The sequence below is a fragment of the Notolepis coatsorum genome, assembly GCF_963971535.1.
Source record: "Notolepis coatsorum genome assembly, chromosome: 3".
NCBI classification, from domain to species: domain Eukaryota; kingdom Metazoa; phylum Chordata; class Actinopteri; order Aulopiformes; family Paralepididae; genus Notolepis; species Notolepis coatsorum.
This window is the reverse complement of record NC_140167.1, coordinates 28330569-28346634: the sequence shown is the minus strand read 5'-3', so window position 1 is coordinate 28346634 and position 16066 is coordinate 28330569. Positions and strand designations below refer to the sequence as shown.

General features: G+C 41.0%; 1 protein-coding gene across 1 annotated transcript; it reads right to left on the bottom strand.

Moving 5' to 3' along the window:
* Positions 1-12515: 12515 nt before the first annotated feature.
* On the bottom strand, positions 12516-14223 carry nkx2.4a (NK2 homeobox 4a; the record flags this gene model as incomplete). Its single annotated transcript, XM_084309753.1, has 2 exons — positions 12516-13186; positions 13857-14223. 2 exons carry the CDS (start codon positions 14221-14223, stop codon positions 12516-12518), a joined length of 1038 nt encoding a protein of 345 aa, XP_084165879.1.
* Positions 14224-16066: the final 1843 nt, after the last annotated feature.

The following is a 16066-nucleotide window of genomic DNA, read 5'->3' as shown; positions in this document are numbered from 1 at the left end:
AATAATCGCCTAATATTGGTGAGATGATGAGCTGTGTGGATGCAGAAGTGACCCTTTCACTTCAACTGTAAAAGCAAATAGATAGATAAGAGAAATAGAGAACCAAAATAGCCAAAACAACACTAAAAATAGCCAATGCACTATCAGAAGTACCAACTCATTCAACCTGATTCAGAGTAAAAACCTATGGTTGTAGTTTTTGTGTTTTAAGTGAATTAGAAATAATCTGCTCATTAACCCTTGTGTGGTGGTCAGGTCTGTAGGACCTGTTTTCAATGTTTAATAAAAGAGAGATTATACAATCAAATATATTTATTTACCTGAGACTCATTGGCCTTGGCTCATTTTGTGTAAAGAACATATCAAATAACATTTATATTACATATGTGGTGTTCGGGTCCACTGGACCCAAAAGTGAGGAAATTGTAGATGAAAACAAGTAAATATGGTAAAAATGAAACAGAAAGGTTAACTGTGTAGCTTCATTGTCTGCCTCCACCTTGTTTTATTTATATATTTCAAGATGAACAGGATTTATTCCAATCATGTCATGATTAATGGATTATCTTATTTTTATTTATTTTTACTTAAACAGGTAATCTAGATCTGTGATCTAGATCAAGGTAAATGACAAATATTTGCTAAATATACTGTATGCTGTCTATATTGCTTGTAATTGAGATAAAGTTAATATATGTTAAGTATTTTTACATAAATTGTTATGGCTTCATTGTTTTAAAATCCCAATAATTGTAGGTCCACCAGACCCGCTAATATTGGGTGAGTAAGAAAAACGTGAAACACCACACAAGGGTTAAAAGGTGTTATAGTGATCGACGTACCAAAATAAAGATAACGTTATCTGTGAGACGTCCGCGCCAAACCCCTATAGATTGCAACGCATTGACCACCAACTCCCAAAATGATGCTTTAATCAATACACCAGACGAAGTGAATAGATGGTCTATTGGGAGGGTTATGATGACACAAAGCCAGGATTAGGCCTGATTAGGGCAGTTTTAACATGACCTGCTGATTAGGGGCATGTGGATCTGAGCGCTAATTAGCAGAGAAGTGTGGCCGCATGGACAGACAGGACAGTGGTGTGTGGGGGTGGGTGGGGGGGGCAGGCTGCTGTGGAGCCTAAACCCTCCACCCACCCCCTGTCCACAGCCTCCACAAAAGGGCCTGGGCTGGGGGTGGTGGTGGGGGGGGGTGATTGGATGCGCTGCATTGTGGAGAGGGAGTTTAAAAAGGAGTTCTATTTCCCTTTGGCTACCCCCCGCGGGGTGGAGTCAATGTGTCCTTTCTGTGCCTTCGTATGGCCAGCTGATTATAAGCGGGGCAAATAAACACTTGAGCATACACGCCGGTCAATATGGCTGCCATCTGTAACGTAGCCTTTGTCCCACGCGGATTGTGCCCTAATTGGCGTCCCAACCAAGATGCATTCTTTGTGTCATTGTCATTCATATTGATAACACGGCTCTAATGAACAGATAATAGACTGACGATACAAGTGAAGTAACAGAATGTTTACCTGTTAACAGATTCTAGGTAGAAATTCCTCTCCCCAGGGCGGCTAAGTGGCGCAGTGGGCAAGGCGCTCGCCACTAACGCAGGAGATGCTGGGTTCGAGCCCAGCTCTCGGCGTTGCTTCCGGCTTGGCTGGTCGTTCATACTAATACAATTGGCAGTATTAGGGGGTGGGAAAGCCGGTGGGTGGAGATCGGACGTTGTGGACAGCGACTCCTACAGGTCGGTTGGTGCGCCTGTACAGCAGAATCAGGAAGTATCGGGGGCAGCGTGAGCCTCCCACGCGTTACCCCTCGCCACTGAGAGATCGCGCTGTACAGGTGAAAAGATGCAACGGCTGCCTCCTCGTGTACCGGAGGGGACACGTGATGCAAGGCTTTGTCTACATTGCAGCCGACCAGTGGGAGGCGTGGTCTAACAACGTTCGAGAGAGAAGAATTGGATAATACGAAATTGGGATGGGAGAAAAATAGAAAAATGGGGAGAAAAAGTAGACCAAAAAATATATAAAATTCCTCTCCCCTAAAAAGTTTTGATATATACGTGTGAGAGAAGAGCTCACAAAGAAACTAACAATCTATTTGTGAACAGAATTCATTGTTTATCAACTTCATCATGCACCACTCAACTCAATTATTCAGCACTGTATAGGGCCATCCAGTATTAGAACCAGCCTCGGTCAGGAAACCGCCAGCTGACAGCCTTCCCTTCCCTGCCTCCACCTCTCCACCATGGTTACTTAAGAGGGGCAAGAGAGGGGAAAGGAACACAGGATTTGGGACGTAATCCTGTTTGTCCTTAAGGTCACATGCTCCAAACAGACGTGATTGTCAGCTACTGTCTGGAAGTTTATTTGGGAGACAACGGCAGACTAATTGTAATTCCCTCTGGAGTGCAGGCCGTGTCTCCTGCTCAATGCTGGAGAGGAGACAGGTTGCCGCAAGATGATAATTGAATGGAAAGTGGGTGGTCCTCCTTGGCTCTCCTGGACCCTCCTGGTCCCTCCGGATCAACTACACTGAGGCTCCTTCATGCAGTGGAGAGGGGAGATTATCAAATGTCAAATTTGGAGAAATGATTGGTGATGATGAAGTCCTTCTTGGCTTAATTTGAGAGACATTTCTATTGAGTGGTTGTTGTTGTCTTTTGTGTTATGTGTAGGGATGGGAATTGATACGATTTTATTGATACGATTCTTTATCGATTCCCTTATCGATTCCTGATAGTTTTATAATTTAAATAAATAAATTGGAAATGCAACAGAACTAAGCTGGTTAGAATAACAACATGCAACTTGACATTTCTGATTGTCATTTATCATTTATTGTTGAGCCCCCATGTCAGAAAAATACAAAAAAATGTAAAAAATGTATTAACTATACACTTGAATAAAATAATGTATTTAATAATAAATCAAATTTATATAGCGCCTTTCATAGAACCCAAGGTCGCTATTTGAGAACTAATTTAATCTATTGAAGTGTAGTTGCATTCAACAGGTTGTTATTGCAAAAGAGAATTCATTAGCAATAACCTACCTGTATAAATAAAGGTTAAAAGTAAAAACATAAATGACACATATTAACATCTAGGAAAGCAATTCACCTACCGAAATTCCGAGGCTTCTACCTCCTCTGATGTCGCACACACACACACACACACACACACACACACACACACACACACACACACACACACACACACACACACACACACACACACACACACACACACACACACACACACACACACACACACACACACGCGGCTCTCTCTCCCCTCCCCCCACCCGTGCCAGCTCAGTGTTCTCTCTCTGTCTCTCTCTGCAATGAGCATGGCTATTTAGCTAGCTAGCAGCTAACGTTATTTACCATGTAAATGAATGACTAGGATGCAAAGCACTTTCAGTTTTCACTGCACACACAAAACGGTCGCAATATCGAGCCTTTTAGGTTTTCCTAGTCAAGGAATCAAATTGTCTGCTATGGCTGCATGCGTGGCGCTAACATTATTGTTTTTAAATGCGCAACTGTCGGAAAAACATGGCATCGATAAGAGGAATCCATAGTCATGGAGGCATGCGATTCCAGGAATCTGACAATTAGGAACCGGTTCCCAATCTATTCTGATTCTCGATTCCCATCCCTAGTTATGTGTTAGGGTTTGTGCGTGTGCGTGTGCGTGTGCGTGTGTGTGTGTGTGTGTGTGTGTGTGTGTGTGTGTGTGTGTGTGTGTGTGTGTGTGTGTGTGTGTGTGTGCGTGCGCGCGTGTGTGTGGTTGGTTGGTTGGATTCTTTGCCCTTATTAAAGGGGAACTAGGCCCAATTTCTGAATTCATACGACTTATTCCTCTGATCTAAGACAATATATTAGTGAAAATTAGCAACTGAAGGTGTGCCTTACGGTCCTACTGTAGCAGTCACAGTCAGCTGCGGCGGGAAGAAGGTTATACCCCTGAGACGTTTTGGCAGCACAATAAAGTTCAACGAACAGATCACGCTGCCATCCTGAGCCTTCTTGTCTTTTGGAACACAACAATAGTGTATGTGATATTTGTGTTTATCAGAAGAAATACACCGCCCCCACCCCCCACCCCACCCCATCACTCACACACACACACACACACACACACACACACACACACACACACACACACACACACACACACACACACACACACACACACACACACACACACACACACACACACACACACACACACACACACACACACAGATCTCATCCATTACCCACGTTCATTGAACTGCTCTCCAACCCTGTCCCTATTAACAAATAATCTGCAGGCTTGCAGCTGGCCATTACCGTGGCAACGGAGGACTAGGAGGAAACTGCTTGCTGGTTTAAAAGTAAAGTGGAGTGTTGTGAAGGACATGGTGGCGTCACTCGGCTTCAACGCTTTATTTTTCATTTCATTTGTTGCCCCCCAATCAATGTCTAATTCATATTGCAGAACACAAAAAACTGTATTCAAATCCCAAACCTTTTTAATGTGTTCGTGTGTGTGAGGGGGGGGGGGGGCTTTCAGATAATTGATTTAGTTATTTAATTAAAATCTTCTTTTAATGCATTTGATTTGTCTTCTTTCTTCTCCGTAGCTTTGGGGACAAGCAACACCTTTTTCAAGGATGAGGTTCAATATCGTGTCTGTTGTCTCATGTGAAAGAAACGCACACACTATTTTGAATTCCTTTCAGTGCATGCTGTTGAAGGGGAGCTATCATTCATTAAATTATTAATATATGTTTTAGGTGTGTGATGGTTATGGCCAATTCACTGAATGCAAGGCTGCCAGTAAGTAATATAATGCTCTCGTTTTGGTTTTGGTGAATGTGAACCTGCATTATGATACCCTATGAACTCTATGATTTCCAGAAAATGTTAAAGCAATGAATACTTTTTCTTGAAGTATGTTCCAGAACCTTGCTTGCATAGAATAGGGTTCACCTGTAACTTATGAATATAATAAAAACATGTCCTTTTTGTAAAAGTGTATCTGTTATCATCAGTGGTATAAAGTTAGTCACACCTCAAGAAGGTTTGTGTGCCTGTCATTCTCTTTGTGGTTTGATATGAAAATACCACAGGGATTAATAAAATAGTATAACTGCAGAATCTTAAAATGTTATTATATGTTTAGTTTGTGCCTAAAGTACAATAGCAGTGGGTCCGACATCTTCCTTGCCTTGAAAAATGTTAAGTGATATGATTTTTCACAATATTCCACATTTGTAGTCTTTTTGTGTCTAGTAACCACTGCTATAGGCTTCCAGTGTGTCTGGAAAAGTGAAACACCACATACACCCATGAACGTCACCACAAACAATGCCATGCAAGCTCTTATGTATCACTTGTGTACGTTTTGCCGTGATATAATACAATATCTGGAAGAATTCCTCTTCTTCCTTTTTAATCACTATTAAGGCCCATTAGGGAAACCTTTCAGGAAAATAGATGTTAGCATGGCATTTTAGTTAAATGTGGTGACTTCCATGGGTGTAAAAGATACATTTCCAGATACACAGGAAGCTAATGTCAGTGGTGAATCAGCAAAGAAAAGAAAATATCAACATTTTCAGTAATGGTAAAAGATTATGATGAAAAATATTTTTTTGTATAATAATTTGTGTAATAATTTTTGTATCAAGGCTAATTTGGGACCCACCTGTCAAGAACACCGGCATTATCCTTTAAGGTTTCATTATGCTAAACTCTTGCATGTTTCCGGACAAATGATGATGGGCCCTTGCCTCGACCTCAACCGTCTCCTTGGCTCTAAGCCGACCACCACACTGGCTCCACACAGTAGGGGCTGAAAACCCAGAACAGATTTCAGACTATAGGCTAAACAAATTTTCCTTAAGGGGGAGTTTGCGGGACTTAATGAGGCATAACTAATGGAGGTCCCACAATTATCAGTGCCATGCTGGCAGCACCATGTCGGAGACAGAGCCGCCATTGATTCTTGCTTCAAACCTCTTGAGTTCCTAATCAGCTTCTTTGGTTGTGCGTTTCAGGGCCTGACAAACCTATTGTGGGCCAGTGTCACCGGAGGTCAGTAGTTATTAGTCGCAACTGAAAATAGTTTCTCTAACTACTTATGGGCCCAGCTGAATGACATGCAGAGGGGGACTTGGAGGGGGGATTACTGGCAGCGCAGCGAGTCAGCCAGGCACTGGTGAGAATGTGACATGGTTTTCTAATAAGGGATGCTGTCTCCCATCCTCCATCCTCTCTCCTCTGTCCCCCCTCTAGTAGAAGTGACAGAATAGTCTTCAAAAGGTTGCTCGTTGGACTCCACAATGCCACATATTGCTAAAATGGTATTCATAGCAAGCAATGGAATTAGACAGTTTAAGCCCTGGAATAGCATATAATTGTGTGTGTGTGAGTGTGTGTGTGTGTGTGTGTGTGTGTGTGTGTGTGTGTGTGTGTGTGTGTGTGTGTGTGTGTGTGTGTGTGTGTGTGTGTGTGTGTGTGTGTGTGTGTGTGTGTGTGTGTGTGTGTGTGTGTGTGTGTGTGTGTGTGTGTGTGTGTGTGCGTGCGGGTGTGTGTGTGTGTGTGTGTGTGTGTGTGTGCGTGCGTGCGTGCGTGCGTGCGTGCGTGTGCGTGCGTGCGTGCGTGCGTGCGTGCGTGCGTGTGTGTGTGTGTGTGTGTGTGTGCGTGTGCGCGTGAGGTCCATGTTATCTTCAAACCAATGGCAATGATAAAAATGCGGTCTCATTTATTTAATTTCATGGAAATCTATTAGAGTGAGAATTGCTTTCAGAGTCCTATGACCTCCTTGAAATGTTTTTCATTCTGAGGGAAGATGATTATTTTCCCAGTTGAAAATTACTGGAATTAGAAAAGTTTTCTGCTTCCTGGGGCCACGGCGAGTCTCCTTTGATCCCTGCAAAGCCCACGACGCAGTCAGTCCCTGTGGCTCTATAAATACAGGCGGGCATTGAATCACTCCGTAGAAACCCAACAAGCCCAAAGCGAGGGACAGGTTTGTCGTAGAAGGGGGGAGTGATTGTCTCTCCTTGCCAGAATGGGTGGGCATTACACTAATTAAAATCTCTCTCAGAACTTGCCAATTCAAAGCATCCTTTCGCAGCAGCAAAATGAAAAGTGCTCCCCGCCCCTCCCCCAATCATTTCACATGGGGCAAGATTTGAGGACTATATATCTCTGGCCAAAGAGGAGAGCTATGGAGAGAAGGATGATCGGTGAGGATGGCGACAGGGGAGAACCTTCTTTAGTTCTTGGGGACGTGCTTACGAGAACGTCTTTGTTAATGAGACTCATGGTCAGTCATTGACCAGAACCTGCGGCTTCTGCTCTTAAAGCCTCTGCTATTAATCATATCCATTGTGGTTCATTTCACTCCCCACTTTGATGAATATGGCTATTAGCAGAGCTGCAATGTAACTAATTACAATTAGGCTATTCTACTACTTACTGTAATTGAGGAGATTGTTTTTCCAGGAATGCAACTTTTTGATAACTTTTTAAAAGCCTGTACTTCTCTAATTGAGTAAAAAAAAATTAAAGATTCATGTCTGTGATCCAAAAGTAAATAAATGGATTGTTGTTGTTATTGCTACCAGCGAAATAAAACAATAGAAATGGAGACATGTTTCTATTCTCTTGTGGATTGAGCTTTTTATACAAGGATTAACACTAACATGTAATTATGAGTTTATAATTGTGTTTGCTGTATTTTGTGGCTGTGTTAAATGTTTGTTTATGTTCCTAACGTTTGTAAACACTGGAGCCAAAGATAACTCCTGTGTATAACAGGTTAAAGGGCCACTTCACCAAAAAACAACGCTACAAAGATTCACACATCCAAATACTGTAAACTGTTTTGCACACATTAGTTTCATTTGACAGTTATTGAGAGTAATTGAGTTTTAATATGGCCACCAGTGATGTCATCTGGGACATTGAATCCGTGTGTTGTGTTGTATTGATTACAGCTCAATGAAACGATACGGTAGCCGTCCCTATAAGACAAGGTATTGCTATGTAGCTATTCCATCTACATCATGATGCTGTAATTAACACAACACAAGGATTCAATGTTCCTGATGACATCACCAGTCATATTCAAACTCAATTACTCTCAAAAACTCAATTACTCTCAATAGCTGTCAAACTAAATGAATGTGTGCACACAAAAAAACAATGGTGAGCTATTTTGCACATATTCTCACACACATCCATCAACTCTAAATGGTTTTGCAGGCCACTCTTACTTCGAGGGAAGCAACAGTTGTGATTGGAGGATCAAGAAAAGAGGGCATGTTTTGAGATAGGTCTATTACATGACATGATGTAGTAGTCCCCTTCCTTGTCTGTCTAACTCACATATTGCTATGTCCCACCACACATGCTGTGGCTAAATGAACCCTTTCACTGCCGCACTACCAAACGGTTAACCCTTTCACTGCGACAATACACAGAATGTTAACCCTTTCACTGCCACACAACAGCCGGTTAACCCTTTCACTGCCACACAACAGAAGGTTAACCCGTCGGTAGTGTGACAGTAAAGGGTTAACATTCTGTCGTGTGGCAGTGAAAGGGTTAAACTTACCAAACCACGTCTCTTCCTTATAAACGTTTATTTTTATTATTTCAACATTTTCATTTTTGAAAGACCAATGGCATATATATATATATAAATATATATAGACATTTCCCTCCATGTCTACAGCATAAATAACAACACAAGGACTGAATTATGAAGGCTGTACACTGGGCCTATATCTCTATACACAAACTGTGCAACCAATGACGCTAAGCCTCTGCCAATTAGCGCTCACTAGGTTGCTAGGTCGCCATGGTCAATTGAGGAATACGTCAATAGGACTTGAAAAGGTTTCTCTGCGATCAGACCTTCTGACATATTACGTAGAATAATGGGGTAGAGGGTGGGGGGGGGAGGGTGCAGAGACACAAGCAAGGCCCCTTTGCTAGATTCAAATTACTCAGTGCAGTATAGCCTACATTTGTAACCTGCAATTACCTGAGAAGAATAGAGAAATTCTTTAAATTAAAATAATTGAAATAGAATGTCCTCATGTTTACTGCTCGGTGCTGCACATGGCATTGAGGGAGACGTATGAGATATCCCATGCTATATCCCATGCTATTATACTATGTATTGTGTGTGTGCAGTACCTGTGTGTGTTCATATTATACATATTAATGCATGCATGTGCGCAAGCTTGTATGTTTGTGCCTTTGAGTCGGTTGTGTATCATCACTAAAGCAACATAGCAAATAATACCACAACATAATAACATCATCATCATCATCATCATCATCATCATCATCATCATCATCATCATCATCATCCTGAGACACATAACTTCGCAGACAGAAACGGTGATGCCAGCACCAATTACAGTGCACAGGCAGTCCCCATATATATGATTACAAAGAGAGGTGCACCCCAATAAATTGAGAGAAGCAACAGGCACAATAGCCAATGATTACCAAGCATAGCCTATTAGTGCGCCATAACTACGGCTATTGAGCGGGAGAAAAGAATGGCCTCACCCCCACTTTCATCTCACGTGTTCCATCACCTAAAGCTTTGTTGACAGGTCACTCATATCCCAATTCACAGACAAAAAACAATCAAAACATCTTGGCGCTATAAAGTAGCAGCATAGACACAGCGGAATGCGTTTCTCTTTTAACACTATTATCAAACTCCCCCTCTGATGGAGTTGTTATGCTCAATTGGAAATGTCAGGTGCATATTGGCTCCAATGTCTCCTTTTGAGTGCAAGGGATGATGGCACATATACATACAGCTGCTGGGTTTGTGAAGGGGTTGGAAATGGACGCTCTCCAAGGTCTTCATTGAGACACGGTGATAGCCATCATCGCCCATCGTAAGGCTATCATCAGGGAAGGTATTGAGAAGTCATTAAACAGGGTTTAAATGACCACAGGAAATGTACTGTTATCTGCTATTATCTGATGTGTCTGTAAAAGACATGGGGAAACAGCGTGGCAAGCTGGAGAACAGACTGATGCTATGATGACTTTAAACACTTTGGAGTGTGTTTGCACAAAATGACTCTTCCTCCAAATAGATTGATCATAGCAGTGCGTGCGTGTGTGTCTGTGTGTGTCTGTGTGTGTGTGTGTGCGTGTGTGTGTGTGTGTGTGTGTGTGTGTGTGTGTGTGTGTGTGTGTGTGTGTGTGTGTGTGTGTGTGTGTGTGTGTGCGCGCGTGTGTGCGCGCGCGAGTGTGTGCGTGTTGTGTGTGTGTGGTTGAGAGGGGAGGTGGAGGGGGGCTGTCCAGTCTATATGAACCCTTCAAACTTCACGTTATACCTATGCAAAACTAAATAAATTCACAATATCAGTGTTGTTCATGGGAATGATAATTCGGCAGTAGTAAATACATTTAGGCCTATAATGACTGTAAATTGCATATGAGTATTTCTCACATTATAGCTAACGTGTGTTTGATGGTTACATTGTTACAAATATTAACACAGATGGCCACAAAACGTACGAGGAAACTGTTTCTGTGTTTGAACTGATTAAAAAAAAAAAAAAAAAAAAAAGCCAGTCGTGTAATGAGATAGTCCTTGTTTATGTATAAAATACTCTACACTAATTCCATATAATGCACTATATGAATACTTAAGGCTACTGCATGATTTAGGAACCCCGCCATTGAGGCCTGCACATTATAGGACACATTTCTTGTTCAAATTTAAAGTTAGCAAGAATAAAGACACTACTTATTTTTCTTTCAAAATGATGTTTTTGAAACATTTAGAGAAATCATAGACCGCGTATTAGGCAACAACTTATTACATTGACATGCAAACAGTCAATAAACTGTAACATGCCAATAATAATATGAATATGAATAATTAATAGTATTCTCATTACGTGTTTTGCATAATATATGACGCAATGCCATGTCATTGGTGATGGCTGTTATTTAATGATAATCATCTGCTTGTTAATTACATTCACCTGTTGTTTGCGACAAAGATGTATGCATGCGATCGAATAATATGAATACCCTGATAATATTACAACAAACATAATAGCAATAGGATAATAATAATAATAATAATAATAATAATAATAATAATAATAATAATAATAATAATAATAATAATAATAATAATAATAATAATAATAATAATAATAATAATAATAATAATAATAATAATAATAATAATAATAATGATAATAATGATAATAATAATAATACGTTGGTCTGTTTTTTATATCCGAGATATCAATAATAATTAGGCTCAAATGTATTTTCATGCAGCACATGGTGATATCAATGCATCCTATATCTTACATGCTTTTAGAGAAAGAATTCACTGACACTGTCATTATAATAATTGGCTGTCATTAGCGGTATTCTATAAAAAGCTTGCATTCACATGAAATTTACCAATTGTGGTGAAATGAAGGCCTATATAGGCCTATGTCACACATTTTATGATTAGACGATTGAATAATTTGACTGTGAAATAAACACTTTTAATAATTCAATATATACGATACATATTTCCAAATTTAAAAACGTTGTATGATGCGCAACATGTAATAGCTGCAGTGAAGATAATACTACAAGCCTTTCCTATGTTGCCCAATGTCTTTAAAGGCTAAGCCCGTTGCAGTATGTATACCTCTCAAAAATCTCATTGTGAACAATGCTGGCTACCTCATCGACCTTGCGTTCCAACTCAATTTGGTCTCAATCACACCATAATGAAAATGCACTCCAAACAGATCCTTTTACAAATTAATTCGTCAGGAATAGCTCGCACACTTCAAGTTATTTATTGTTAACGTTCAATTGGTTTATACAGCAGCCATCACGCATGTGTTCGATTTTAACTTACAAAAGAATAAAGAAAAACATAAAAGTGGACGTTATACGATTATTATACAGTTAAACGCATTCTTGTCTGTTAGCCAAATATACAGTTCCTACTTTCTTTAAGTCTAAATGAATACATTAGTTTACAATATTAATAGGATAAAATACCAGGTTATCACCGCAAAGGAGTGGTGGCTTAGTACACCTTGAGAACTTCAAAACCTGATCTCACCTATAGCCTCCGTCCCGCTCAAGTTGAGCAGCATTCCTGTCTGTTCAACAACAACATAGACTACGTTTAAACATCATAAGTAGCAAGTCCATAACATTGATTACAAAAGGTGCAGAAACAACATAATTGGTTTCAAGGGCAGCCATTTCGTGTAATGTTCAAAAATAGACACCCCCCTCTCAGAAATGTCAAGAAAACGTGCCCTGATGATCAGCTGGTGCGCCTGCAGTGTGCGCTCTGTCCCCTCAGCCACCAAGGGCTCCATTTTCTCACAGTCGTATATCAACATGATATATTTCACGTTTTGCTCTCGGGCTCATTCGCAGGTTATAACATATATAAAAACGGGAAATGACAGTATGGTCCTACCACGTTCTGCCGTATAGGAGGTTTGAGTTGACCATGCTACTGGTGTAGTCTACAGCAGAAGTGTCTATCTGTGCCATGTTCAGCTGGCTGTGGAGGGAGGGGGGGCTAGGGGACATCTCCTCCAGGTCTTGGGCCTGTACCAAGACGTTGACCTGTTGGTTTTGATGTTGGTTGATGATGGCATTACTGGAGGCCGGGAGCACGACCCCAGATCCGTTCTGTTGGTGTTGTTGCTGTTGCTGTTGTTGCTGCTGCTGCACCTGCTGCTGCTGGTTCGCGGTGGGCGTGTTGGAGCCGTTCTGACACGGTTTACCGTCCTTCACCAGAACCGGCACCGCCACGCGCCTCGGGGACTGCGACTGTTGGCATAGGCTGGAGTCCTGCTGCTGCTGCTGCGCCGCCTTGTCCTTGGCCTGTCGCTTCATCTTGTACCTGTGGTTCTGAAACCAAATCTTCACCTGGGTCGGCGTCAGGTGGATCATGCTGGCCAGGTGCTCCCGCTCCGGCGCCGAGAGGTATTTCTGTTGCTTAAATCTCCGCTCGAGCTCGTACACCTGCGCCTGGGAGAACAGCACGCGCCGCTTGCGTCTGGGCGCCGCGTGCAGGGCTGGCATCGATTTGCTGCCGTCCATTCCTGAGAGGCTCCCCATTCCAGCCATGTTCATACCTGTGGAAGGTCCCATGAATCTAGAAACTTAAAAATATACATACATATACGTGCGTTCAATAATCATGGAAATGGAATAATGGTCTCCTTTGCCTCAACTTATAGTTATGTTGATTATTGACTGTCATGCGTAATTATCAGAAGTGTTGTCAGGTATCAGCTTTTCCACAGAAAGTTTTTTTTTCAAGTGGATAATAATAATAATAATAATAATAATAATAATAATAATAATAATAATAATAATAATAATAATAATAATAATAATAATAATAATAATAATAATAATAATAATAATAATAGTAATAAGAATAATAGTAATAAGAATAAGAATAATGCTAATAATTATTATAATAATAATAAAATACATATCTTCCTTTGTATTACAATACATTTTGTAATGGTCAAAATGACCCAAAAATGTTTTGAATGAGGCCAGACAGCTTCTCATTTCGAATACATAATGTTTCATGTTGATTAAAATATTTCTTAAAATGTTGTAAACCATTTCCATAATGTTAATAAATTGTCTCATTGACAATAGACTATATGCTCATTCATGTTGACAACAGGAACAGATTATTTATTTCGTTGAAAAAAATAATATGTTTTAATGTATTAATTTAAAAAGTTGTTTGTGTAAGTGTGTATAAATTGACCATATATAACTTACTTGTTGAGTATCTTGGATCAGTGTTGGCGCCATACCACCCTGTTGCTGCTGCACTATTTCGCATGCTTTCCTGGTACGACGGGAGGTCTCCCATGTTGCTTATGCTCCCATTGCAGTATCCCCCCATCGCGCTGTGCGAGAACTGGGGCACAGAGTGTGGCATGTGGTAGGTGGTCCCCACCGTCGCGTTGTGGCCCATGGAGTGCTGCTGCATGCCAGTCTGAGACACCTGAGGTTGTCGGTAAGCTCCCAGTGGAGAGGTTAGGTTCCCTGCGCCGTCCATGCCGCCAAACTTCTTGTAGGTTTCCTCGATTGGACTCAGAATATCTGTCACTGAGAAAGGCGTATGCTTTGGGCTCAGCGACATGGTTCGGAAAGCAGGTAGATTTGGTTGAGCAGATCAACCGTGTTGTTGTATCAGCTCTCTCCTTGTGGATGTCTACGTAAGAGAGTGCTTGTAGTGCGCCTGAGATCCTATTGATCGCCTTGGAGAAGGAGGCGAGTCCAGGGCGCTCTTAGCTCGGGTTTATTGTAGCCAGGAGCCAGGTTTACGACAAACACAGGGGGCGGAGCAACCATCCTAAACGAGCAAACAATAGTCATTGACATTTTTAGGGAAATAATTGATTAAAATGCAGTTTGTTCAGTTGTTTGCAATGATAGTAAATGCAGCCATGATATTTATAAATCTTTGGTGTGTGATTTATACACATAAACAGGTGACAACATATTGATCAGCATGTGCTCTGATACTGATAGCACACTTATTCACCACAAGCTGGGCACATGATCTGAGGACATAAGACTATTTTGTGTCAGTGGGGAATTCCATACTTTCTATAAACTTTGAGAGCACTTTGAACAGACATGCATAAGCGCCATGCATCATCAAAGGGCTACAAAACGAAAGTTCTCAATATGACCATGACCTAATTTATGCGTCTTAAGCATAATAATACTTTTGCTCCACCAAGAGTGAGGCTTTAAGTGACAAAATACTGACATGGAAACTGCAGGGATCCTCTGTGAGGATGTCACTTTCATAATGTAAAATTATGGCTACAAGGCTATATCAATTGATACAGAGCTATTTTATTTATTTATTATTTATTTATTTAAGGAACGATAGGATCTAGACTAAAATACACTTAAGTTCCATTCTGGCGACAGCAGTTTTCCTGACACACAAAGCCACAATTTAGGCCAAAAATAATATCATATTTGCACAATCTATAATTCATTTCATGGCAATGGTCATAATGTATAGGCTAATGCAGAAGTAAACAGAAAAAAGCTGCACCTGTTTAATAAGACTTCATGCACATTTCAGACAATACCTATGGTATTTGGAATTAATTGCAGTCTTTCCTCGAGCCCAATCAACATGCATTGATGATGACACTTGGATATGTTTGCGATCTTGTTCCCTTGTCGACGTTAATACATGGCTACACTCCCCAGCTTGACCTGGCATCTTAATCTTTTGTGTAAACTGTCTGGCGCCATAGTGGCCAAATCACTGAGAGGGAGACAGAGAGAGAGAGACAGAGAGAGAGAGAGAGAGAGAGAGAGAGAGAGAGAGAGAGAGAGAGAGAGAGAGAGAGAGAGAGAGAGAGAGAGAGAGAGAGAGAGAGGGAGAAAGAAAGAAAGAGAGAGAGAGAGAGAGAGAGAGAGAGAGAGAGAGAGAGAGAGAGAGAGAGAGAGAGAGAGAGAGAGAGAGAGAGAGAGAAAAGTAATAATGATCAACACAGCGTAATATAAACCAATGCACTATAGGCGACCGACCATCCATTGTTCAACGTTATAACATGAATGTGTAAGCTTTAGCGGTATTGATAATGTTGCATGCATCGATATAGGTGTATAGAGATGGCCATTTTAGTTTTTCTTATGGGGCATCTTATCAAATATCAAAGCCGCAACGGTCGAATAACTAATGTAGTGATAGTAAAGAGTGGTGCTGATAGCTGCTCATGAGGATGAGGATGAGGATGATGATGAGGATAATGATGAGGATAATGATGAGGATGATGATTTGTTTTGACAAACAGGACAATATCAACAGTATGTTGTGCAATACAACATGCCACAGAGAGACCAAGTTTTAAGAAGTTCTTCTGGTACCCAATTGTATATCCAAAGTTTTTCCAGGTCTAAAATAAGGCTACAATTAGTTTTGGATAACTTGTGTTATTCGGTATAGTTGGAGA